The 27,947-nt window shown below is 48.1% G+C and overlaps 1 protein-coding gene across 1 annotated transcript in view; it reads right to left on the bottom strand.

Annotated features, from left to right (window-relative positions):
- The window catches only part of DPYSL2 (dihydropyrimidinase like 2), a 65,824-nt gene extending 38,606 nt beyond the window's left edge, over nucleotides 1–27,218 (bottom strand). Inside the window, exons 1-3 of the mRNA XM_081133891.1 lie at nucleotides 26,858–27,218; nucleotides 23,260–23,348; nucleotides 21,392–21,576 (exon numbers count right to left, since the gene is read on the bottom strand). Of these exons, the coding sequence (XP_080990017.1) occupies nucleotides 21,392–21,576; nucleotides 23,260–23,348; nucleotides 26,858–26,896 (313 nt within the window). The 5' untranslated portion in view covers nucleotides 26,897–27,218. The remainder of the gene's footprint in view (nucleotides 1–21,391; nucleotides 21,577–23,259; nucleotides 23,349–26,857) is intronic.
- Between the last annotated feature and the right edge of the window lie 729 nt (nucleotides 27,219–27,947).

The following is a 27,947-nucleotide window of genomic DNA, read 5'->3' as shown; positions in this document are numbered from 1 at the left end:
GCCGGGCCATATTCACTTTTAATTGTGGCTTTTTTCTTAATACCACAATGTCTTGGAGTCTTTATAATTCAATTTTTTATAAAAGAGCTATTCCTGGGGAAATCTATTATAACTTTCTTAACCATTACCTGATGTTGAACCTATAGACTCCTTCCAATTTTCCTCTGTTACACATAATGTTCTTATGAACATAATCACACAAATAACTTTGCCCTTATTTTAACTGGTTTTCTCTGGAGTGGGGATTGCTGGATGAGCTATGGTTCTTAATACAGGTGACCACGTTGTATCCAAAAGTGTCACCACTTTATGCTGCTACCAGCAATGCACTGAGGTGTCACCCCAGCCACTGCTGCTATTTTTATTTTATTTGCTTACTATTTAAGGGGGTAAAAAACAAAGCCCTTTCACTAGACTAGGCCATCTCTGTTTCAGATAAATGGCCACCTTCCAAGATTAAATAGAGGACTGAGTAATCCCTGAGAGATCAGATCCACCAGCTATACAAAGAAGTTACTGACAATTTAGCAGAAACATGATTAAATGGCTACTACCAACATGTTAGTTCTAACCCCGCTCAGCCTTCTCCCAGCTTTGTCCGCCTGAGCCCTAAGCTGACTCCTACTGAGGCCACCTTGTTAGAAGGACAAGATGTAGGCAAGGCAGGACCGACGTGGTGAGAGCCCAGACCCCTGGGCCCAGGTGGACAGACAGACTCTGTACTCTGTCTCAGCTCTATGTCTGTTCACTTAAGAGGAAGTGCCATCCCCAAAGCAGAATGAGGAAATCGTGGCCAGGAAGATGGCATGGAGAGCCAAAGGTAAAAATCCCAGCCAAACCTGTTAGAATGCAAAGCTTCAAACTCCAGGTCCATGCAGAATTTCTCCAAGAGATGTTCAAATCGTTGGCTAACTGTGGGGGAGGGTTCTCTTTCCTGTAATTAGAGTCAGAGTCTAAAAAGAAGCCAAGTTTATGGTATCTCATATCCATGCACCATGCACTGGTGGGAGAAACACAAAGTTTGCTTCAAGCTAGCATTTTGACCCTGGAATATCTCCAGCATTCTGAAGTCAGTCCTAGGGAGTGACTTCTGGACAGGGACTTCACATGTCCTCAAGCTTGCTGGCTCTCAAACGCCCTGCTCAGAAAGCTGGCCCTCAACTCCGCCATCTGAAAAGCTGAACTGAAAGACATTCTCATGAAAGAAACATCAGAGAACCAGAAAAAACAGGGCTGTGTGAGAATGGCTCCCAATGCTTTCACTGTCCACACTGATTGTATGGGAAAAGCACAGTGAAAAACACGAGGCGTGTACTACGGAGGGCCACAGCTTTGACTCCTGAACCCACATGCTGATGTAGAAGCTGAGCTCTGCCACTGAGTAGTTCTAGGACCTCAGGCAAGTTACTTAATCCCTCAGTGCCTCAGTTTCCCCATCTGCAAAATAAGAATAGCAATGGTACCTACTTCATAGAAGAGGGGTTGAAAGCATGAACTCTGGGGTCAGACTGCCTGAGCTGGCAGCACCCTAGCTCTGCCACCCGCTAGCTTTGTAACCTCAGGATCCTTTACCCTCTCTGGGCCTCAGTTTTCTTGTCAAATGGAGATGGTAATAGTACCCATTCACAGAGTTGTTATGAAATGGTTTCTGTAGAGGGTTTATAATAGTGCCTCACACAGCTGGTCCTACATAAGCATTTGTTAAATAATTAAAAGTAGCATTGGATTGCCTGATGATATAAGGCTGCTCGGCCCACTTCCTGGCATGCAGTCAGCCTTTGCCTAATGTTCAATTTTGCTTTGAGGCATAATGCGAAGGGAGTCAGGGCTTGGGGGCTTCGGGGACACAGATTCTAGGAGGCTGAGGGGACCCTTCAGTGCTGCTGTGGGCCAGGTGGCAGGGGCAGAGCTCGGAGCGGTTGGCTCAGGGCCCATGAGGAGTAACAGGTGTGGGAAGGGGCCAAAAGAAGGTATTATTGAGAGGAGGGGGCCCAAAGCTCCTGGTGCCACAAGAATGGCATGGCATGTGGAGTCATTCATCTAGCAGGACAGTCTCCTGCATAAAGCTGGATAAGACCAAAACGAGCAAAAAAATCTGGCCGGTTTACACAGCAAGTAGGCCCTGGTCATAAAATAAAAGATGGTAAAACCCCCTGTCAACAGACATAAATGTAGACTTTTCACCTCCTGAGGAACCTCCGCCCCACCCCTTCTGACCCCTGGACACCATCATGGAAACAACCCTCCAATCAAATGGAATGCATTAGGAACGAATAAATTCACAATTCACCCCCCATGTTTTATGAATCAAAAAAAGAAAAACTGCCCATCAGAGTGGATATGCAAACTAATCATCATTTTACAGAATTCAGGTACTTCTGATCACAAGCAAAAAAACCCGATCCTACCCTTAAAACACCACTTCAGTTAAACCTTCAACACCCTTTTCGAATATTGAAACTCTGTTTCCAAAACCCCTTAGGGATATGGGTTTTGATCCCACAGGCTGGGATGGCTGACCTGGTTCTCCCCTTCCCCCTCCCACGCTGGGAGGAGAGGGCCTAGCAGGAGATGAGCGTCCTAAGAGTTGCTGGCTTTCCTCAGCAGAACCCCTTCATCAGCACCTCTTACTAGACACAAGGCCCTGTGCACCAGGATACTGACCAGAGAGTGCTTGTATATGTGCATGTGCACGTATGTGCATGGCGCATGTGTGTACATGCACACGTGCCTGTGAGTGGGATGGGAGCAAAGGAGATGAGCTCCCTACTCTCCCTCCCGTGGCTTTCAAGCTGCTCTAAGGAAATGGAGCCTGCCATAAAATAAATTTCAAACGGAACCAATTACAGAAAGACTACAGGAAAGTAATGAGCGACAGGGAACCACCTAAGGGGCCTCCACGCGGGCAGGTCAGACTCGGCTCTGAGCAGCTCCACCTCCGAAGAGGGGCAGCAGCTGGCTGTGCAGGGCCAACAGGAGGCGGCTGGGAAACGTGTGAGCAATGACACTTCCTCTGTTTGTCTCGGCTTTTGGTTGCCCGGGACTACCAGACCGCAGATTCCGTGCGGGCCTGCCAAAATTATGAGGTTACAGGGCTGTGTGGAACATCTCAGAAGAAGAAAAGTCCACCACATGCTCTCACGTGCAAAGACTGAGTTTTGCTCAGTTTTCCTTCCTGAGGACGGTTCCTTGTTGGGACCGGAATCCGGCAACAAACTCGAGGACTTGCAGCTTCCTAATTAGAGACTGACATAAACACATGTACTTACATCCACAATGTGTAGAATCATGACGAGACTGTTCCAGCCAAAGCCCCAAGGTCATTGTCAACAACAGGAAAGAACATGGAACAAATAAATGAAGCAGGGTTGTGTTTACATTCCTCTTGCAGTAGATAAGCAAACCCTATGCCCTGATGACAACAACCCTTCTGTGAAAACATGGACAGAAATAGAAGGCGTGATGTTCACACCTACTATATTTCAGGACATCGTCTATGGACACACACCAAGTCCCATAACAAAGACACGAGCGCCTAGTTCAAATAAGAACTAGCGTAGCGTATACACAGGACTGTACACGCTTGTACGATGAATGGCTCTGGCTCTTGAATGCCCTGCTCAGGATTTGTACGGATGGTAAAGAAGATATCGGCTGTTGGACTGGCGACCAACCCAGAAACAAAAGCATGAGGAGCCTGGCCCCTGTTCTGTTTATTTCAACATTAACAATTCTTCTCCTTGCATCGCCTCCAAATAAAGCCGAGCAGGAAAGGAAGAGCTGGTGATGTCATATGTTGACTGGAATCTATCTAGAGCCAACATAATCGACGGGTGTTTTCCTCCTAGGAACCTGGACTGAATTCAAAAACACAGCATAGCATCTCTGGAGTCTGAACCACAGCCATTGTACTACCACGTGCTCCCGTCTCAGCTGAGGGCTCACTGTTCAATGGGGCATTTTTCCCCCCAGTGGGTTAAAAAAGCCAGAGCCAATGCATATGGACAATAGGTTTACGCTTGATAAGGGGCCAGTTGTTCAGGGAGCCTCTATTTATTTTCTAACTGTGTGGACAGTTGAAGAGTTCAGGGTCCACCCAAGCACCAGCCTGCACCACTGGACATAAATTCAAACACTTCCTCACATTATGTTCTCTTCGATCCCAGGAGCAACAGGGGTAAGAAACAGTAACCCAGATGCAAAGGAGTGCTCCAAAGGGACTTTTCATAAAATTTCTTTAAGTGCAAAAGTACTTAAATGCCCAAAAAACTTGGAAAACCAAAAAGAAGTGAATTTTCCACTATTCCATCACCCAAAGAAAAGTGCCTTTTTTTTACTATATCTTTATTGATTTCAGAGAGAGGAAAAGAGAGGGAGAAAGACAGAAAAATCAATGATGAGAAAGTCATTGATCGAGCCCGCAACCCGGGCATGTGCCCTGACCGGGAATTGAACCCCAATCGCCTGGATCCTAGGTCGATGCTCAACCGCAGAGCCACGCCCGGCCAGGCAGAAAAGTGCTTTTAATATATTGACGTGTGTCTATCCAATCTTTTTTCCTACCCACTTATTCATACACATATATATTCTTTACAAAAGTAGTATCATAGTTTCATAGTGTGTAAATTATACTTCAATAAAGCTCTTTTTAAAAGTGTGTTATCAAACTGGACATAGTGATCCCAGATTGCTTTCTTTCATCATATATTGTGAACATGTTCATATTCATATTTTTCACTGTGGTTTTTAATGACGGAACACTAATTTTTCCTCAGGGTGGACAAAATTTACTTAACCAATTGCCTATTTTGGTCATGTAGGTTGTTTCTAATTTTTTTCTCAACATAAACAATGTTATGATGAACATCCTTAGAACTAAATGTTTGCACATCGATTAGCCTGCATCAAGGGGTATGAATATTTTTTTGTTTGGAAACTTTTAAAGCTCTTGTTAGATATTCTCTTACTACCCTCCAGAAAGGCCACACAGTGTAAATAGCTACCGGCAGTTTATGAGCGAGCACTCATTTCACTACAACCTAGCCAACACCTGGTATTATAATTCTTTTTAACATTTAAAAATTTAGTAGACAAAAACTTAGCTCACTGTTATTTATTTGTTAATCCTCACCTGAGGATATTTTTTCCATTGGTTTTCTAAACAGAGTGGAAGGGGGAAAGAGAGAAAGAAGAGAGAGAGAGAGAGAGAGAGAGAAACATCGATGTGAGAGACACATCAATTGGTTGCTTCCCTCATGCTCCCTGATGGTGGCTGGGGATTGAACTGCAAGCCAGGTACGTGCCCTTGACTGGGAATCACACCCAAGACCCCTTGGTTCTCAGGCCAATGCTCTAACCACTTAGCCACACCAGCCAGGGCTATATGACTATTTATATGAGGTAACTGGAGTAGTAAAATTCATAGAAACAGACAGTAAGATAGTGGTTGCCAAGGGCTGGAGGAAGGGGGGAGGGGGGAGCTGTTTAATGGACAGAGTTTCAGTTTAGGAAGATGGAACGATCTGCAATGGATGGCGGTGATGGTTGTGCATGCACTTAATGCCACTAAGCTGCACTCTTTAAAATGGTCAAAATGGTAAATTTTATGTTATGTATATGTTACCACAATATTTTAAAACAGAGAGAGAGGAAGAAAAAAAAGGAAAGTATGGCTCAAAGAAATGAAAAATACTGTCCCATTAGAAGGCAGCGAAGGTGGAACTCAAACACCACGTGGCCAAATGCAGAGTCCGAGACCCCTTCCCTCCATGGGGCCTCCTGCGACTCCCCCACCCCCACCTCACGCTCCTAGAGACCTGCCCCCACACGGCCCAGATCCCTGTGGATGCCCTGCCCCTGCCCTCCAGGAACTGGGTCTCTAGCGAAGGAGATTCCTTTGCCATCTGCCACCCACTTGCCTGCCAGGCCACAGGCAGCCAGGAGACCCCCAGCACTGCCTGTGAGAGAACTGGCTGGATCGTGATGGTAAAAAAAGGGGGCTGGAGACGGGAGAGGAGCTGAAAAAATCAGCTAACCAGGGGTGACCTTCAACCACAGTGAACAGTGAACGCCACTCATGCCTCAGCCCTTCACACTAAAACTGTCTTTTTAATACCCAGAAATATTTACTTGTAAATTCTAAAGCTTACCAGATGCTTATTTACCAAATTCCACAGGCCTCATCCATCCACGCACCATCTCTCTTTTGGTTGGACACCCCCTCCTGCTGACTCCGAGGCAAACTCTGCCCAGCCTGTGAGCCTGGGCTCACACAGGACCTAGTCAGGGAAGCCTTCCCCTGACTCTCTCAGGGAGATTGGAAAGATTTCTTCTTCTCTGTTGCCCTGAACCTTAGTATAGAAATTATCATATTTTATTGTAAACATTAATTTGTAGGTCTCCCCAATAGCCTGCAAGTCCCTTGAGGACAGGGATCATATCTGCAGTTTTAATGCCTAGACCAGTACCTCCCACGTGACCTAGCGAACATCAGCTGAGTGGACAAATGACGCAATGAATGAACAGGGTTTCTTAGCAGTGGAAACCACAGCGCTAATTAGCTTGGTTTAAGCAGAGCACTAGATGTGATAGCAGTGGGAAAGTGACCACATCCCCTCTTCTCGCTATCACCCTCCATCATCCACATCAACGCAGCCTCAGCGGTCTAGCAAATCCTCAGTTCTCAGTTCTATCAGGTGCTACCACTGTTACATCATTAGAAACACCCAGAAGGCAAGGATGGAGTCGCCTCAAAGTGCACAGCCTGAAACCACACTTCACACCTCATGTCCCTGATGACAGAGACCCAGCAACATGCCCAGCAGGCCAAGCACTGGCCAGAGGGCCAGAGGACCAGGATTTCTGTCCTTGTTTGGCCTCATTATTAGTTGGGTGGCCTTGGGCAAGTCATTTAACCTTTCTATTCTGCAGTTTCCTCATGGGAAGTGGGGGATATTTCCGGCCCTATAAATGCAGAATGTAATGAGGCTCCTTACTCTATGAAGAGGGGGCAAGGCCATCAGAGGCAGGAACAGACTGGCCTGGGAGATCCCCAGCACTGGGCTGAGAGCCGAGCCTGGCAGGCCCCAGGCAGTGTGCTATGTTAGAAGAGGGGCATTGGAGCAAAGAGGCTACAGGGCCTCTGCCAACTTCCCTCCCTGGCCCAGGCCCATTTACCTGCCCACCCTGCCGGAAAGCAGAACAAAGGGTGGTCATAAAAGATGACAAAGCGGGGCTTACTCAGGGCCATATGCTGAGAGGGGAGCAGCAAGTCTGGAGGGAATGGAGTCAGCCATTCCTGCTAGCTAGGGACAGGAAACCCCAGAGAGAAGGCTACAAGGGGTATCGATGAGGGAGCGCTGAGTCCTGCTTCTCTGGGACATGCCTAATTTCAATTCTTCTTTCTCATCACTATGAACATCCTTCTACTTTTCACATCAGATGTCTCCATGCAGGATTAGAAAAACATACTCAAAACCAAGTTCTCATATCCTAGATCAAGATAAGTGTGGCTAAGAATGAGTGTAAAACTGAACTGGCCTTAAAGTAAAGCCTAAAGTCAAAACCACAATGAGATACTCACTCCCCCCAGGATGGCTGTGATCAAAACGATAGATGATAACAAACGTTGGCGAGGATGTGGAGATTGGAGGCTTCATGCACTGCCGATGGGAACATAAAATGGTGCAGCCCTTGTGGAAAGCAGTTTGGCAGTTCCTCAAAAAGTTAAAGATAGTATTACCCTATAACCCAGCAATTCCACTCCAAGAGAAATGAAAATATGCACATGTAAAAACTTGTCCATGAATGAACATTATTGTTTTTTTGTGTTTTTTTTTTAGTCATTTAATTTTTTAAAAATCCTCACTGCAGGATATGCATTTATTGATTTTTAGAGAGAGAGGAAGTGAGAGGGGGAGAGAGAGAGAGAAACATCGATCAGTTGCCTCCTATGCGTCCTGACTGGGGATGGAAACCACAACCCAGTGTGTACCCTGACTAGGAATCGAACCCGCCACCTTTGGTGTACAGGACAATGCTCCAACCAACTGAGCCACACTGGCCAGGGCTGAATAAACATTAGTCATTCACAAGAGCCAAAAAGTAAAAGCAACCCAAATGCCATCACCTGATCAGTGGGTAAGCAAAATGTAGTACATCCATACAACACAACATTATTCAGCCATAAAAAGGAATGAAGCACCAACACAGGCTACAACCTGCGTGAGCCTTGAAAACACTGCTGAACGAAGAAGCCAGACACTAAAGGCCACAGATCACAGGATTCCATTTATATGAAATGTCCAGACTAGGCAAATCCATGGAGACTGGAAGTAGACTGGTGTTTGGCATGGGCTGGGGAGTGGGGAGTTGCTGTGGATTGGTATGGAGTGTCTTTCTGGGGTAGTAAGAATGTTCTGAAATTAGATAGAAGTGATGGTTGGTTGCACAATTCTCTGACTATACTAAAAACCACTGAGCCTGGCCAGCATGGCTCAGCAGTTGAGCATCGACCTAAGATCCAAGAGATCGGGGTTCGATTCCCAGTCAGGGCACATGCCCGGGTTGCAGGCTCGATCCCCAGTGGGGGGCATGCAGGAGGCAGCCCATCAATGACTCTCTCATCCTTGATGTTTCTCTCTCTTTCTGTCTCTCTCTCCCTGCCTCTCTCTGAAATCAATAGATATATTTTTAAAAACACACACACAAAAACCACTGAATTGTACACTTTAGAAGAATGAATTTTATGGTATATAAATTAGATATGAATTTTAAAATAAATTTTAGAGTCAATATAGTTTGTGTAAGCCAACACATAACATAAATAAATAATGAATAAATAACGAATGACTAAATGAATGAAGCCTAAAATAAGAAGACTCTTGTTACTCAGCATGTCTGTTTGATGAAATTCCTTAAACAAGAAATAAAAATGGGCTATAAGAACAAAGAGAATGAGGGACAGAAAGAGCCGAGCCCATACAAGAAGCGGGAAACAGCCAGGGAAACCACATTTTCTGGTACAGTCATGGATGGGAAACCTACAGGTCGCTAGAGGCCACCTCTAACTGGTACAGAGACCGCAGAAATAAGGGACATAGGTCAGAGAAGCAGAAGTGACGCACAGAACGAGGTTTCTGGCCACCTGACTCCAGAACGCAGACAGTCAAGTTCAAATGCCCATTCACACGCCAGAGGGCCCCGCGCAGGCGGCCGAGTGAGGATTTCCCATCCACCACGGAAAAGAACCTATTTTTTTACTGACCAGCTTTTCCAGTCTGTCTTTCATGAAGAAGCCTTGCAATTAATGAAAATCCACATTTCACCACAAACCGGGAATGATAACACCTTCTAAGGTTATTCTCTGGAGAGGAAGCTTTTCCTTACCGACAAGTTTCTGCAGTGGAAAAGCTCCGCGCATCCCCAGCGCTCACGGTCGGTAATGAGCTACACAGTAATGGGCTACACAAGCAGCACTAGCATAGATATAAACATGCACCACGGGAGAAAGGGCACGGGAGTGGCCACAGTTCTGTCCCCAAGGCCACACCACATCCTGGGCCTGAGTTTCCCTGCTGCAAAACAAGGAGATTGCAGTAAACTATCTCTAGGCCCCAGACGCAGCCCTCACCTGGAGCTTGCAGTCGGGGGGTCAGGCTCCCCACGCAGCTTCCAGTAATAAAGCTTCACCTGCTCTTCAAGCCAACCATTACTTAAAAGTACCTTTTTCTATAACATAGAAGGAGAAACGACCAGCTATCTTGAATCTCCCACTAAGCAAGATATAAAATTCACCAAAGCCGGTCTTCTCTTTACAAAGTAAGACAGAAAATACATTTTCATGGGGTGGGGCCTCTTCAATAAACAGCTGAATGCTTTTAGCAAAACAAGAAATTCAGGTGAGGAGGTATGTGCCTCTGTAGCATCAAAAAAAATACCGTTTCACAGCTGTGCTGACCCTTTTGTTTCTTGATGAAAAAAGGGTTAAAAAAAGGTGTGTGGTGAAATGAGAGGGTTGGTGAACTCAATAACACAAAACACAATGAGCCCTTCAAATTTCCAGTGTTCGGGTGTCGTGATGAAGAGTTTTGACCTTCAGGAGCAAAACTGGACTGAAGGGCCTAACCCCTGCCCCCACCATTGGTAACCTGTCCTACCCACCATCTCCCTGAATCCTTACAGCAACCTTATTAGGCAAGAAAGGCTGATCCGAGCCCTCCTGACAACTGACAAAAGCAAGACAGAGACGTGGGGCGACGTGCCTGAGCGGATGAGCGGCAGAATCCAAACCAGAATTCAGGTCTCCCGATTCCCAGCTCCAGGAAGATGTGTCGTTAAGAAGTTTAGGCCTCAAATTCTTTCCGTTACACCTCATGCTTCCCCTTGGATTATCTCCATAAAGGAAAAAACAATGTACAGAACAGCAAACCCCACTCTGAGAAAGTGTCCGATTTTCCTCCCTGCCCCTGTGCCTCTCAGAAAATGCCATCTGCCTGCGGCGTTTCCCTAACGAAGCTTGATGAAAGACGAGACCCAGGCAAGAAGGCCCCCGAAGCTGCCTGCGTGAGGGAGCTCAGCACAATCTGGCCCTGCATGGAAAAGGGCCCCTGGGCCTCCCGGAAGACAGCTTAAGTTCAGATGATGAACGCATGACATCAGTTAGTCCTCTTGATTGCTCTCCAAGTGCCCCCTGGGAGGCAGAGGGAAATCGAGGTCAATAATGCAGCGGCTTCAGTTGGGAGACCAGAGGTGCTCAACCCACCACCCCCTCGCTGAGCATCTTCCCCCGCTGGGCACAGCCTCCTGCTTAGGGAAAGAGGTTCACTATCTGATCATTTTCTCCCTTTATATTACAGAAAAAAATACTTGTAAATAAAAGTTGGATCAAAGGGCAGGATAAAGCGTGAACACCGAAATCTTTCTGTTTCTAAGGAGGGATCTAACCCACCGCCTGATCGCAAACTCCAGCTAAGGCTGCACCTGGGATGTCTGTGAAGCACCAGGCACGCGGCAGGGCACACAGCAGTGTTCACGAGCGCATTTTTTAATTGTTAAAAAGCAAACAGGGCTCTAGCCAGTTTGGCTCAGTGGTTAGAGAGTCAGCACGTGGACTGAAGGGTCCATGGTTCACTTCTGGCCAAGGGCATGTACTTCGGTTGCAGGCTCCATCCCTGGCACCGGTTAGGGTCCTTACAGGAGGCAACCAGTTGATGTGTCTCTCTCACATTGATGTTTCTCTCTCTCTCCCTCTCTCCTTCTTCCACTCTCTTTGAAAAGCAATGGAAAAAATATCCTCGGGTGAGGGTTAAAAAAAAAATTAATAGTACCCATTTTCACTCTCCAAAGTGCATCCATTTGAGCAGTTAAACGCCCGCCTCGCCCTACTTATAGGACTGAAGCTTCCGTCTAATGGTGTAAAATGACACTTTAAACACACACCACCAATACTGGGCCTGAGCTGTGACACTCAGGTTTCATTGAAAGCTCTGAAGCAAAAATTGCATTTCCTCCAAACTACTAAGTCCAGCCCCTCCCCCAGGCTCAGAGGGGCCCCCAAGTCAACCCCTAGGACATAGTTTTCTAACTGGACTATCTTCTTACCTTAACTATGGATGTGCTCTGACCGCCTTTTTATGCCCCGTAATTTGTGTAGCTAATAGGTCAAGGCACAAACCAAATAAGTAACAATAATAAGGACTGTTCTCTGAATGGAAGAAGCAGGAGATGTAAACAGCAAAGTAATAGCAGCTGTCTGTCTCTGCCAGAGCTGGCAATAATGCATGAGGGACCCGGACTTTCATCTCTGCGGGGTCCCACACAGCTGCTCCACTGGATGCCACGAAAGAGGAATGAATTACCCCACGGCTGACCAGAGGAGAGGCCCTGCATTCTGCTGGGACTGTCGGCCATGCTCCTCTGAGTGGTAGGCCCTGCATGACTAAATGCTTCCTCAGCTGAAATACCCTCTGGGGAAGAATTTGTCACCAATGCTGCCAGAGGACTGACACCCCCACCCCCACCACCCCTCCCCGGGTCCTGCATGGGAAGCTATGTGGGCTGCAGGGCTGTGTAAAGGGAAACGTCAGCAAGGAAGGCAGACCTCTTTGAAGAAACCATAGTGAATCTACTAGGAGAAACAGAGGGGACCGACCGCCTTCAACAGCACGGTTATGACCAATTATAAAGTTGGTCTCACTTGAATTCTTTTTTTGGCTGAAAATTCAAATCTAGAGCGAGTTATTAACTTGATGAGCTGTTTCCTGGTGACACCGCTTTGCATATCTGTGGGACCAGGTCTGTTGCCAAGAAATTTAGGCCCCAAATTCTCCAGCGATTATTTGAAAGGGAAAATAAGTGAGAAGTAGAATTATTTATTTATTTATTAAAGTATAAGAAGCTTCTTACACAGAGCTGCTTTTCCTGCTGTGTTCCAAACACAAACTCCATTATATGAAAATGAAGCAGGCCTTGAACTCTCTTCCTGATCTCACCTAGCAGCAATAAAGGGAGATAACTTATCTGGAATCAGCTGGCATGTGACTGTATCCTTGGATCAGAAGAGATGAATGGGTAGACAGACAGACAGATAGATATTAGGTAGATAGATGATGAGATATTAGATTTGATAGATGCTAGAGAGTTGGATATATAACAGAAAGTAGACTAGATAGCTAGATATATAGGCTAGACAGATAAGATAGATGATAAATTAGAAATAGATGATAGATTAGATGATAATTGAGAGATGGATAAATGTTAGATGATTGATAGATAGATAGATAGATAGATAGATAGATAGACAGACAGACAGATAGATACATAGATAGATAGATAGAAAGATGATAGATAGATTCACACAAGTACCAAAAGTGTCACAATAATCATTTTTAAATTGTTTGGTACAAACAATCTCACCCTTCACATAATCCTACGAAATAAGAATCTATTGTGTCCATTTTATAACGTGGAACTAGCCATCTAGAAATATATTAGATGGTCACACTTAAACCAAAAGTACTAAAAAGAGAAATTAAATGTAGATCTCATTCTTGGAGTGCTCCCATCCTGGCCTGTGGTGCTCCTTGCAATCTCGCCCTCTGAAGCATGTCCAGTAACTTTCACCAGCTGGGAGAGAGTCTGGGAGAGATCTCAATGGCTGCCTTAAGAGCCTATGATTCTATGTTATTACCAGGCTCTTTCGATCTTTTCCTCTCAGACTCCCCACAAGGAAGGATTCCAGTTCTGACCTATCATTAGAGGGAGATTAGGTCATAAACACTATTGATTCAACCTAAAGGCAGCCGGGTTTTCTCAGGGAAACCAGCACAGCAGGTGGCCCACAGGGCTGGAGACAGCGGTCCCATCCCAGCTCACTCTGCCTTCGTCTCTTCCTCTCATCCCACCACCTGGCCCTATTCCTGCTCACTACCTCTCATCCCACTAACTCCAAGTCCTAACCAGTGTCCTTTTTAGCCAAGTAAAACCTCAGGACACCAGAAACAGCAACTGAAGGAAGAGGCCCTTTTCAGTGACATTAGCTCTACCCACCCTGTTTCATAAGCTTCTGGAGGGCACCTGGCTACAGAATCTACCTACCCTCGTCATGACAGTGTAATCCCCTTCCCTTCAAAGAGGACAGGACACAGCGGGGAGCAGAGGGCAGAGGTGCGACACCTCTAGCTCTTAGAAAACCTTGGCAGACATTCATTCAGTTCCAGCGGAAGTGCCTGCCACTGTTTGGAAGAAACACCTAGATCATAGCTCTAAACCCTGGTTGTCCCCTAGAAGCCTGGGCCACACCCAGGCCCACCCCGAACAATGAAGTCACAAATTCTGGTCTCTGAATTTTATACAAACTCCCCAGGGGGTTCTAGTGTGCACTTGAGGTTGGTAACTACTGCCCTGGCTCATTGCAAAATCCCTTCTACCAGATAGTCAGCGTTGGCCACAGAGACTCAACCCCCGCCGCACCCTCTCTATCATTAGGGGAACATTTAGTCACATTCAAAGAAATCTGCCTCCCAAATGGGTTAACCAGAAAGGACTCTAATTTCTACTCACTGTAATGCCCCTGTATCATTACCAGGGCAGTTAAGACGGACTAAAAGCAAGGAATTTGGGTAAATGGCTTCACCCAACAACAGCAGCAAGTCAGAAGCAGAGCCCTCAAAACCCAAAGAAATAAATAATCATTTTCCCGAGAAGTAATAGGGAGATCATCTCAAAGAGAGGAAGGGGAATGAAGGGGAGAGGGCCTCAGATGGAGTGGGGTGATCTGGGGCCAGAGCTACGCACAGTAGGTAAAAAACTCAAGTGACTTGGCCAACCATCCCTAAGAGCCGTTTTTCCTTTAAAATACTGTGTACCATTCATTTTTTTTAAAGAAAGGATATTCACCTATCATGGGCTCTTGTGAAAGGGAAAGCAAACCAATGCAGACCTAGGCAGGGGAACCGAAATGACAGTTCTGTCCCGGTTCCTGTCTTGAACAGAAGGAAGTATATTAAACAAAACCACTGAAAAGTTACAGTGTGGCTGCTGGGAGTTTTCTTAAGTGACTAAGTGGGTATGTTCCTTCTTACGGAACACCCTTTCCCCCGACCCCTCCACATGGGAGCTGTGCGGGGCTGTGCTCTGAAGGGAAGGGAAGCGATGGGGGCAGCAGGGAGGGAGCGGGGTGGCTTCCCAGCTGTGCTTCCCCAAGCCCTAGGATTCCCTAGACAGACGGCCAAGAGGGGGTGAACAGGGAGCAAGGATGGGGGCTCCCCCCAGCCCACCACTCCAGCCAGAGCAGCTCTGTTCAGTCAGTCTTACCTGCCCGCTAGAGGGGTCCCATGTAAGATTTCATATAAAAAAAAGGTGCCCCAGAAAAGCAGTGTTAAAGCCATCAAGAGCAGAAGGAAGGAGGACAAGGCGTGAACCCCGACTCATTTAGCTGCTGTGGGGCAGCCAGCAGGGGCAGCTTCCATGTATGCTGGGGACCGTATAAAAACGATGGTCCAGAAGTCTCTGCCCAGGTCACTGAGCCAGGACACAGAACAAGGGCGTCCTCGACATATGCGTGCCATGCAGGCTCTTCTCTAGCCACACAGAACCCTGAGCCCATGGGATGCTGACCACCGAAAGCCCGTTCCTCACGTCCAAAGACTGGGAAGACTTTGTGGGGCCCCACAAGCCCACTTCCCCACAACCTCTCCTGGCTCTAGCTGTCATTCTGGACAACAGGACTGATAGGAAGCCCCCAAGAGTCTGCACACCCCACTCAATGGAGTCAGAGCACAGTCTCTGGGAGCATCCGAGCACTGAGACGCCAACCTCCGTGTGCAACGCTCGCAGGCAGAGTCAGAGCTGGAAGGGAGGCTGCAGACCCCATCCTGGGAGAGGAAGACCCACTCCCTTCATGGGGTGGAGTGATTTCCGAAGTGGCAGCTCTCGGGCCAGGAGCCAGGGAAGAAGCCCTGGGAAGACTAGGATGACTGCCACAATGTCCATGACACAGGCCTAGGGACCCAAACAGGGATGAACCTGCTCTGGAAGGGCCTGGCAGACCCTAAACCCTACCAGGCTTGAGGCTGGTGGCTGGAGCCCAACCCAGCGGCTCCGGCAGGAGAAAAGCAGTTAGTGAAGTGTGTACCCTGGGCGGCCGGGAACAGCTGTGTTACTTCTCGGGACATGTCACCTTTTTCACTCCCCTCCTCCACTCTGCTCAGCACCAGGTGGCAGGTGATCAGCCCCAAATATCCCAGGAGTGGACAGATTCTTCCAGTCCGGCCATTTGTGGGTGGGATTTGCACCAAAACACCTGAGAGGCCCAGTCCTGTGGTGTCTGCTTGCAGAAGGCACTCGTGTCCTCAGGCAAAATGTGTGACCTTGCCCATGTGGCGCCTGGGGAGAGGACTCGAGGAGGAGCAGACAGAGAGAGCCTACACCAACAGCCATCGGACAGCGTGGCTTTCTAATCGCCAGGCCACGGGCAGATTTTGTGGCGACGACTCTGGTCCTGGACTTTGAAACTTTAGTCTGATGTGGTCGGGCTATTTTGTAAACATTTTCTAACCCGAGTCAAATGAATGCTGCAAAGGGAATAATCAAAGTATCAATTACAGATACATTCATATTATAGAGCGTGTGTGTTCACGCACGTGTGCTCGGTGGAAGCAGGGAGCAAACCCAAATGCCACATGGGTGAAAAAATAACAAGCAGTGGATGTGCCACAGTGACACTGAGCCACGTCCTCTCAGGAAAGCCCAGCCAGCAGGGCATGGGAAGCCACCTCGCCTACTCTCAGGCTGCCTGCCTCACGGGCGAGGCTCTCCAGAAGGAGCTAGGACAAGCCCAGAGGGTTTGGGGAATGACCACTGAGCCTGCCACGGTGCTCAGGGCCACTCCTCAAACAGATCTGCCTCTCTCCCCCAACTGCTGCGAGAGTGGCTCACCGCAGGGACTGGGGGTGGAGGGACAGTAGAAACAAGGATTCTGGTGAAGAGGCAGCAAACGTAATTCACATCAGACTGTAAACCCTCCTCCCACCCCAGGACTCTCAGTCTTCCGGCATCACTCAGATGAAGCAGAAAACCAAGGCCTTTAGCGTATCCATCTATCCATGCTTTCACCCATCCATGCATTCACTCGCCCACTCATTCATTCATTCAAGAGCAAGCAGTAACGGGGTGCCTCAGGAGTGACACGGCTGGGTGCATGGGGAATATTCAAATGAGAGACAGAGGAGCCTTGACCAAACTGTAACACAGGATGAATGTCTGCAGGGCCATAGGATAAAAGCCCAATGTTTGCCTAGGTGCCAAGAAGCAACAGGTTTCAGGAAAGGGGGGCTGAGCAGAGGCTTCAGGGTGGAGGTGGCACCTAGGCTGGGTCTTGAAGGGTAACAAAGATTCCCGTGGGCAGAGGAAAGAAGGGAAGGACATTCTGACTGAGGCGACAAAGTGAGTCAGGCTGAGTAGCAGGACTGGGCCATGTCACGGAGGGCTCTGCACTTGGGCAGCATTCTCTGAGCAATAGGAGCCACGGAGGGTCTCAGAGGGAGAGGCAGGATCAACGCTGTGCCAGGGAAAGAGCCCAGGCTGCAGAAGCCGGATATGGGGGGGCCAGCAAGACTCCTCAGAAGGCGAGGAGATGACAGAGGTCTGAGTCAGGGGCAGTAAGGGAATGGGTGCAAGAGATAACACAGAGACAAAACTGATTCAGTTCAGCACAGGGTGAGGGTGGGTTTAAGCCAGCATGGCCATGAGGGCAGCCCTCTCTGAGGCTGGACACCAGGAGAGAGGCAGGAGTGTGGGAGAAATGGTGAGTCTGCTTGGAGATGGCACACCCAGGAGCCACATCCAGAAGGTAAGCGACAAGTCCGGAGTTCAGGAAGAAGGGCCCTTTCCAGCACAGCAGCGGCAGTCTGTCCTTGCCTTCTCTGTGCTCAGGTCCCACCTGATCTCTGCTGGGCAGCACCTAGGGGGAGGCGAGAAAGCCCCCTTAGGTGTTCTGTGCCCAGGGTTCCATACCCTCTAAGGGAAAGCCTTGGATTCAGGTTAGCAGAAATGATAGTCAGGCTCTCATCTCAGAGCTGTGGCTCCCCATCCTTGGAGATCTAGAATCATCCCCCAGGGTCCATGCTTTCAAACAATCACCAGATTCACATGCAGATTCACAGGTTCCACCCGCAGATTTTCTCTCCTGTGATAGGCTGGGTGGGGCTCAGGAAGCTGAAAGTTTTAAGATTCATCCCCTCCCCCTGGGTGCCACCCAGCAGTCTGCTGGCCATGCTGGGAGAAGCCTGCTCCCAGCAAATGTTGAGGTCAGACTCTCCTGCAGCTGGAGACTCTTTGCTCCAGCTCTGCTGAGAAAACAGTCGGGGAGGGGGTCTCTACAGAGATGGGAGGTTGCTGGCACCTAATATGAGATGAATAATTCTAACTATCACATCTGAGTGCTCACTAACATGGCTGGGTGCTGCTGTGATGCCACCAAGTCAGTATTTGAAACAACTTTCCCCATTTTGCAGTTGAGGCCATTGAGGCTTAAAGTCAAGTCATCCAGCTGGTGGTGGTGGAGCCAGAGTGGCAGGTGTGTGTCCCATACCTGGCACCTGCACTGAAGCACAGGGTGAGTGCTGGCAAGATATGCCCTTCCCTCTGGTCTGTCTTCCCCTCTATAAAACATAGAGACCTCTTTCCACCTGCTTCCTGGAGACTCTGGGATCTTGATGATGATGGTAACACCGTTGGAAAGCCAGCAGCGTTTTCCCTAAGCAGCACCCATGCCACCTCCGCATCTCAGGGACCCTTCTGCCAGTGTCTGGATGCTGCCTGCAGGGCATGTCTGCAGCCTCTGCCCACCCATCACTGGATGGAAAGGGCAAAGGGCGTTCCTTCTGCCCCGCACTGAGTGCTGCACACAAAGGTCTCACTATGCAAGTCTCAATAGAAGGCTCTGTTTGACGGCAATAATATTATTTTCTGCTGCTGACGTGTCACCTCCATTTTTAAACTGGGCATATTCAGCTGCATTTTCCTCTGCAGGCAGTGCCATTTCAGACAGAAATGAAGCCTCCAGGTCCTATGACCTGGGAAACACAGAGCAGGGGGCAGATGGAGACTGACCTGCAGGGCCAGGTGACATGGCTTGGAGAAACCCAGAAAAATGGCAGAAGGAGGTGCAGGCTTTGTGGGACCAATTTACTTCATTGGCTTGTTTCTGCAAGTTTGCACTTGAATCTCTGAGCATTTATTTCTGGCCGCAGTATTCCTTAAAGAAGCTACGATCTCATCAAAGGGGCAGGTCATAGATACCAATGAAGTCACCGTAAGCTCGCTCTTCCTCTTTGCAAGGCTCCTTCTCTGAAAAGCATGCCTGGGCCACTCAGTCACTTGAAGCAATGCAGAAAGGATGACCAGCCAGAAGACAAAAATCTTGATTTCATCATCTGTATTATTACCATTACCTCCTGAGGGTAGGAAGGGCAGGCTCGTGGAAATTCTAGGGAGGTCAGTAACCACGGTGGTTATCTGTAAGAGTAGTTAACATTTTTCTTCGGCTGTAAAAGCAGTGGAGTTTGGGGTGTGACAACTCTGAACACATCCCTGTCACTTCTGATGACTTTTTTCCTTTGGAGTTTGCTCATTAAATCACCCTACCCTTTAGTGTAACTGACTGCATCTCACACCTGCATTAAAATGTGATCACATTCTGCCCAACTGAGCAGGGCAGGCGGTCTGACTTTTCATTTCTCCTTCATTCCCAACTGCCATTAGGTCATCTGCTGACTACTCCTCGTCCCCTGGGCCAAGAACTGGACTCATGAGGATGTCCCTTGTCCCTGCACAAAAGAAACCACCTGAACTGAAGGAAAAGAAGCCCACAGCCACTGAGAAAGAAGGGCAAAGAGAAAAGTCAGGGTGTCCGCAGGAAGGGATATGCCTACCTGGCGAAGGGGGCAGGAAGGGGAAGGCACAAAAGGGCCAGGAGCAGGAGAGGGACCAAGAATGGGCCCCGTGGGAGGAGTGCAGAAAGGACATTCAGGAATGACAGAGGACAAACATACCGATGGGGCCTTTCAAGTATGTCTGAGAAAAAAAGGGATTTTTCTGTATCTGTTGAATGAAATGCATTTTATCAGAGGCAGACTCTGTCTCTGAGCTCTGTGGTGGAAGCTGGAAAGAACATCCAGGGTGATCTAGTGCAAATTCTTCACTGTGCCGATGAGCAGCTAAAGCCCAAAGAACTGAGGTGACTTGCCAAAGTCACACAGCAAGTTAGTGTTGGAGAGAGACCCGAACTGCAGACTCCTGGCTGGGGACATTTCCACCATGGAGGGTTCAGGCCCAGCAATTCCTCCAGGGGCAGACATCACTGGCACTCACTCAGGAAACATTAGTTGTGGCTTATTAACATTCTGTGATCAATGCAGGGACCTGCAGGGACCCCATATGAACTCCACACCAGAGGCAGATTATAACCTTGACCTGACCTTGCAGGCTGACAGCAAGCATTCTGTACTTTTCCAAGCTCCAAGCGTGGCTCCCCAGGTGGCCTTGGAAGAGGGACGGAAATGCTCAGTAGTGCCAAGTGCATCCTGACAGACACCACTGACAAAACAGCAGGCTTTCCCACTAGGCCTGAGTCCCAAGGCGTGTGTGGAGGGCCCCCCTTGAGAATGTACCAACTATGTTAGGTGATGTGTGCAGCCAGAAGGAAATACTAAAGCCTAAATTTGGAGGCTCTTTCTGGGCAGTGATGAGAAAGGTGAAACAGAAGAGTGGTCTCTGATCCTACAGACACACGGAAGACCAGGACTGAGAGAGCACAAGGAGGTGATTATGTGATTTAAAATGTAGGGGAGCTCAGATTAGGAGGGCATGGCAGGGCAATGTTCTTCAAGGTGGTGGGACAGAAAGAGGAGCATCAAGACAGACCCTGAAGTCACAGGTAGGGACCATCATTCTGAAAAATAACCAGTTAAGACAGGTTTTCCTAAAGCATAAATAGCTAAGTCTTTCAACTTCGACCCTCTTCTGTTAGCTTTTAAGACAGATTGTTTGTTGACTTTCACTCTTGGATAAAATCTTTTTCTTTTCTTTTTTAATATGTGTCTGCTGGGCCACTGTGCAGCTTTGCCTACCTCCTCAAAACAAAATGATATTTGTCAAAGGGACAATCAGTAGGCATGTTGGAAACTGACCCTTCACAAGCAAACGCCTAATGTGCGTGCTATAACCCCAGGAAATATACTTTAGATTAGACTGAATGAAAAGCATAAATTCTTCAGAGCAAAACATGAAGGGTACCCAGCTGTTGGTGGGAATAGTTTTCTTATCTAAATGGCAATTAATATTATCTATGGGTCTTTCTCCAAGCAGGACTGCTCAATTCCATGTATGTCAAATCCAGGCCAGGAAGACTGCCCCCATTTGATCTTCTTATCAGTGGAACAGAGATCCCTGGTTCAGCACTTGCTGCACCCCATCCTCATTCCAAGAAGATGCACCCGCGGGAATTCTTTAAAAGTCAGAATGAGCACCAGCTCAAAATTGATAGCTTTGGAGATTACTCTGAATGCTGTGTTTTCAAAGTAACCACAATCAAATCACATTTTCAGTTCAACTTTTGTCTAAAAGTCCTCAAGCAGAGAAAGCAAGAAGCCACTCCTCTTACCCTACCACAATTCTCTAGATTTGTATTCTCAAGTTCCACTGGAGAAGGTGGAGTTGGATAGAAAACGAGACACCTGCCGGGCCCACCTGCACCCCCACTCCCTTATGTGGCAGATCAACCCACTGCTCAGTTCACTGACTTCTAGAAAGAAATAGTCAAACAACACAGACTCATCTTCCCATGATAAAGGTTCCCAAGTCCTAAGATTATTATTTTAAGCTGTCTTACTGATCATGGTGGTTCCACCAGCCAGGGCTGCCTTGGTGCCTTGAAAGAAGTCATCAGCAGAAGTCATTCCCTGGTCAGGCATCTGGAAGCGGGTATGGACGTCGATCCCTCCAGGAATCACCATCCTGGAATGGGCCTCGATGGTCTTGACCCCTCCTGGCACAATCAGGTTTTCTCCTATTTGCCTAAATTAACAGGGTGGATGACAATGGTGGTAAATGAAATATCCTGGAATCAAATGAAATCTGACAGACACTTTCACCAAGCCCGAACCTATCCTTCCCTATGTTCCCTAGACTTTTCCAGTTACTATAATTATTCATTAATATATGTGCCCTCCCCATTCCCCGCCCCCAACTAAGAAGCAATGCAGAGTTTACTAGAAAACAAGTTAAATAAGGCATCAGAGGCCCGATCAAAGAGGCTTAGTTACCAGGAAATCCCTAAGATCAAATAAGTCCCCAAGAAATTACATAAAATGCCACGACACTTTCTCTATAAACACACAGCTAAGCTAATTATCCTATAGCAATTTCCTCCAGACCTGTTTGTACTTTACAAACATGTATTTTCACCAGATCCTTTGCAATAGAGAAAATACGGGAGAAGCAAAAAAATAAGTAAGTGAACACTATGATGATGTAAACAATTTGAAAATTTGGAAGCATGTCATTAGCAACTCAGATAATACGGCAGAAAAACTAATATTCATTATGTTGGGGGACATGAATTCATTTCCAATTTTTAAAAAGATATCTCTGCTTCATCTTTCTACCAGTTTGTGGGGTTTTTTTAAAAAGGAAAAAGTAATTAAGGAGAAGTTGATAAAGTTCAAAAACAAATTAGCGATGACTAAAAATAGAACCCGGGCTTGCTCACTTCTAGGCCAGTGTCTTTCTGCCAGACCAGATCATGCTGTCTTCTATCTGGGGGAAAATGGGACAGGCACGTCATGGTATGTGAGACTGGAGCTGAGACTGTCATAAGCAAACACACATGGAGAAAACATTAAACGTGGAAATGGTAAGACCTATTTTAGGTCATAAATCAGGGTGTGAGTTTCCAGGCAACAGACATATCCACTCCAGTTTTCCACTCCTCAGGACTGGTTTGCTGTAGCACTTGATGAATGCTGCTTATTCAAAAGATGTCATTTGGAGCAGTGTTTGTCTTTAAACAGATGTGCTATTTCTCTGGAGCCCTATGAGCTGTCCCAGTCGGAAGGGCACGAGGATACTGGTATGTACTCAGTTCACTTAACCCTCTGGAATCCAAAAATACCCTAATGCAGTAACTTCTCTGTTGTTAGTAACACAATACACAAGCAACACAAGGACTGTCTCAGTGGTGTTCGTTGGCACTTAAAGAATGAAACCTAAAATTCCCTTGGGATGAGGCAGCAATTTGTCTGTGTTACTTAATTTGTTTTCCTTTGGCCCCAACCACTTGGATTCTTGATTCAGAAAGCAGATGTGCTATCTTGATAGAAGAAGATATATCCCACATTGTGTCCTTCAATTGGGTAAGCCATGCAAACAACTACATTCTAGGAAAACCTTTAACATATTTAATAGATTCTAGACCAAGTATTTGAACTGGCAACGAGAAGAAATTGTGTCACCTGGGTTAAAAATAATAAATTACATAATGTGTAAGGAAATGGGTGTGCGCATTTAATTGTGGCTTTGAATTACCTAAATCTGAGTTTTCAAATTCACTAATTACTACCAATCAAAGTGGGCTTAACCAGATACTAAGTCAAAGTCACTCTTTGGAGTCACTAGAGCTTGATATTATGTGTGTGAATTGTAGGTAATGCTTGGGAATACTGGAAGGTACATGAATTCTTCTATATGAGTTGCACTTACTTGATCAACCCATCTTCCATGTATATGTCTGCATAGAATGACTGGTCATCATTAACGATTTTACCTCCTTTGATCAGAAGACGATCACTCTGAAACAAAGACATAATAAGGTCACCATGCATACCTGGCCCGTGAGGAACATTGGTACTAATATAACTGAGCTAAGGACACTTTTTCACTATTCAAAAGTGATGCTCAAAATGAGCCAATTTTGACCCTGGCCTGTGTTCTCAATGGTTAGAATGTCAGCCTGCACACCAGAGGGTCTCCGGGGTTTGATTCCTGTCAAGGGCACGTACCTGGGTTGCAGGTTCGATCCCAGGCCCCAGTCAGGATGGGTGCGGGAGGCAACCAATCAATGTGTCTATCTCACATGGATGTTTCTCTCTCTCTCCTCCTCCCTCCCTCCCTCCCTTCTACTCTCTCTAAAAGTCAATGGAAAAAATATCCTCGAGTGAGGAGTAACAAAACAAATAAACAAAAAAAGAGCCAGTTTTGGAAAGGTTCAGTGACAATGGTGAACCTGTATGTGGCAACCTATTCATCACCTAATGAGTCAAAACACGCTGGTAAAGCTCAAAGCTTATCATAGGTTTTTTAAAAAACAAAAACCCCTCTTTCCAGAAGACAATACTTTTTAAATGGCTTTAGGCTAAACTTAAAAAAAAAATACACCCACATGTAGGGAAGTCAATTCTTGGCAAGCTTTGTGTCAGGAAAAATTAACTAAAAGTCTGTTGTCATGACAAACTCAACACAAACACACTTGGTTCCACCATAACAAGGTTTCAATTCAGCGTGTTCATTATATTTGCGTTTCATTTTGAGGTAAATCACGGCGATTGTAGCAAAAACAGAAAAAACTCTTCAGTATACACCATTTTAACTATTAATCTGTTAAGGAAAAGGTAAAGTTTTATGATAAAGCAGATGAGATGGCAAGTTCTAAAATCTAACACCACTATAAATTGTCAACTCACTTATGATATAATTAGTGTAAAATATATATATGACAAGGAGCACATGAGGGCCAAGAATGAAATGAAAATGTTACATAATGACTCATCTCTATTCCAAAGACTTTGATGGAATGGAATGTTAAAATCCTGCATTCAGTGGATATACACCTGTGTTCTTTCACACTGAGTTGAAATGTTACAAGTTAAACCATAGATTGCCCTCTTAATATGCAAAATATTTCAAAGGAATGGCATTCATCTTGACAATGGTTAACTCAAAGTTGTTGCAAAACAACATTCTCAGCAAGTGCTATTTATATTTAGCACCTACCAAAGAGATTATAGCAAACCTGTAATAAAAAATATATAAACTATGAGAGACCCAGGAAGATCCTTTTACACAAAAATGCACAAGTGGGTTTACAAAGTATTTATTGTTTCTCTGACGTAACGAAAACCAGTAAGATCACTTAAATTTTGTACACTTCATCCTGCTGCAGACTTTGGAAAGTGACATGGGACTAAATAGTCAACAATTCCTGCACTTGTATAAGGTAAATGTAAGAACCTTTACAAAATCCAGTGAGGTGGATGGAGCCATACATAGTCTTAACCCCACGATGCATAAAGAAACTGAGGCCCCAAGAGGTTAAGTCACTTGCCCAAGGTCACCGGATCCGGTACACTTTCCTCCGTCTATACTGATCTCCCCCTCAGGATCCAACTGGCAGGATAAATATTGCCTGGGAGGCAAGAACAAGCCCTGTCCTTCACCACCTGCTCCCTCATTGGATGTGGTACCTGTCCCAGCCATCACTGCAATCCCTGAGCCAGCATCACACACACACACACACACACACACAAAGAAACATCACAGCCCTGTTCACTCTAGTGCCTTCCAGAGCCTCCTTACATAAGAGGCTGGCGGTGATGATGGAAGGAGGGAGACCATGCTATATAGGTCCTCCATAATGCAACCAGATTTTTTTTAAAGGTAGAGGGGGCGCTCTTTTAAAAAATCGGTCTTGTTTGCTTTTTAAATTTTTTTCTCCCCACACTGTCAAAGCGAAACTGCCTTTTTCATTCACGAAGACAGTGAATTACTTGAGGCTTTAAGTCAATGTGCTCTCCACCCCCACTCTCCAGACTTCTTCCTCCCACCAGAGAATACAGAAGGTGGGGTCCCCCTGCACCCGGCCCTTTGGGATCTGGGGGTCTCTGGCCTTCTAGAAAAAGCTACTACCCACCCTCGCCATAGAACAGCCCCCCTTATCCTACAAAACCCGCTCCAGCACACGCCCCCTCCCCGGCGCATTTGTTTCCACATCTCCCTCCTGCGGATGGGTGTGTCCCCGTGCATCCAGAGGAAGCCGGGGTGCCCGTGGCTACCGAGGAAGCCGGGGCGAAAGCTCGCCCTCCGGTCCAGCCCTGATCGTGTCCGCACTCTCCAAGGGTTCTTTCGGTCTCTGCCTCAGCCCCGGGTTCTGCCCAGCAATCAGCTGCCCAATGGCAATTGCACATCATTATATAACAATGAATTTCCCTCGCGTCCCACCCTCCCTCCCCAGATTGCATTTGGGGAGGTAGACAACTAAGGCTGGCGAATTTTTTTTTTTTTTTTTCCAGGAAAAAATAGGGAGAAGATGGGCGCAGTGGGAGCAAGAAACTGTGTTTATCGCTGAAGCATCGCTAGTTCACCGCGTCCTGTTTTTCTCGGGATTTGCAAACTACCCGCCCCAGGCCCCGCGCGCGCCGACCCCTCGGGCCGCGGGGATCATTGTCTGGCCGCGGCCGGGCCGGGCCATCTGCTCCGCGCGTCGCGCAGCGCCATTACCTCCCCGAGCCCCGCTCCGCGCGGTCCCCAACGCCCACCCTCCCAGCCCGCTTTGTATGCGCCCACACGGACGCCTCCTGGCTGCGGAGGGGCGGACAGACAGAAGAAAGCGAGCCCAGAGCCCTGCCAGGCTCCCAGCCCCGGGCCAGAGCGAGAGAAAGCCCAGAGGGCCACCCGAACCCGGTCCCCGGGCAACAAAAAGCCCACGCCTGGCCCCCACCCTCCGCTCCTCGCCGCGTCCCCGTTCTCCCGTCGCGTCTCCACGCCACCCCGATACACCCTGCCCTTTCAGCATCCCTCTGCTGTCACTACGCCGCCGGGCTGAAACCTGCGCCTTTTCTCCAAGGAGCAGGAGGAAGGCTCCAGAAAGCCCTTTCGGGTGGGGGCGGGAGACGCAGGGAGAATCCATTTCCCATCTCCCCGTCCCGCTCCCGGAGCCCAGCCTCGCTGCACGCAGCCCGAGAACAATATCCGAGCTTCGACCATGCATATTCAATCTGGCATCCATTTGCTGACACCCCGCAGGCCGGCTCTGCAGCATCTCGCCCTGACAATAAAAGGATACAGCGGATCTGGCGCGCTACCCAGGACGACCTCGATGCACTCGCGCTATTTTAATGCCTTCGAATCATGTGGCTCATCATTCTATGATTGCGTCTCCCACCACCACGATCGCCTTCTTTAGCAACAGAAGGGGAAAGAGTTGGGTCCCTCTTGCTTCCCCTCCTTTTAAAAAAAATTCCTTAGATGTTCTGTGCCACAAAAGGGTGCTGGCCGACCACAATTTCCCAAGTACCAAACTCACCGTGATGCGTGGAATATTTTTCTTCCCCTGATAAGACATCTCTCTCCTGAGAAAAAAATTAATTTCAAGAGGGCAGCTTTAAAGCCAAAAATGCCAGGAAAGAGAGTTGGTATATATTTTTGCAGGATTGAAAAAGGTGCAACAGCTTAGCTAGTCTTGCTGATAGCAAATTCCAGGAACGTAAGGGATAAATGCAATCCTCTGTCTCTCTTTCTTCCTCTCCTCCAACACAGCCCCAGCTAGGGCGGAAAAAAAAGAAAGAGAGGGAGAGAACAGGAGGGAAGGGGGTGGAAATAAACTACAGCAATAAAAGCCTCGGTTCAAGTCGGCCACCGCGGCGCATGCGCCGCCAGCCACTCCCTTTCCTCTCAGGCAAAAGCCATCCGCTTCGGGAGAGACGAGCCCTGATTGGCCACAACCGTGGGATATGCAAATGATGCAGGCGGGAGGGGAGCGGCGCGAGAGCGCGAAATGCTGCAGTGTGCGGCCGAGGGCGGCGGTCGGGGCGGGCGGCGGACCGGGGAGCGCGCCTTTCGCGCCTTTTCTTTGGGCCGGGGCCTCGGGGACGGCGGCTGGCGGCAGCCCCAAATTCAGCAGCCGCGACGCAGGGCTAATGGTGGGGTCACCGTTACGAACAGGGGGAGCCCAGCTCCGGGTCGGTGGGCTTCCGTGCGGCCCGGCGGCACGCACACGTCCGCGCGCGCCCCGGTGGATGCCCGCCCGCGCGCCAATCCGCGGAGGCCGCCGCTGCAGCCCCGCGTGGGGTGACTGCGCCGAGCCAATGGCTTCGCTGGCGGCGAGCGCGCGACTGCACCGCCGGCCGGCGCCGCGCCGCCCGGGAGGGGCCCCCGAGCCCTCCTCCCGCCGCCCTCGCCTTTCCCGAAGGCTCGTTCAGCCTCCGCCCAGGAGTCGACGGGGGAATTCAAATGGCAGCGAGCGGAGGGAAGGGTGAGGGGCGGAGAGGGCTCGCCGCGGCGCCGCCCGGCCCCGGAGAGGGGCGGCTGGGCCCGGGCCTGCGAGCCGGGCGGCGCGGCGTCGGACGGGGCTCCCGCGGGGCGGGGAGGGGCGCGGGCCCCGGCGAGGCTGGAAA

This window comes from Miniopterus schreibersii, assembly GCF_964146895.1.
Source record: "Miniopterus schreibersii genome assembly, chromosome: 4".
NCBI classification, from domain to species: Eukaryota; Metazoa; Chordata; class Mammalia; order Chiroptera; family Miniopteridae; genus Miniopterus; species Miniopterus schreibersii.
Note: the sequence above shows the minus strand (reverse complement) of the source record. Positions and strands in the feature narration are given on the sequence as shown.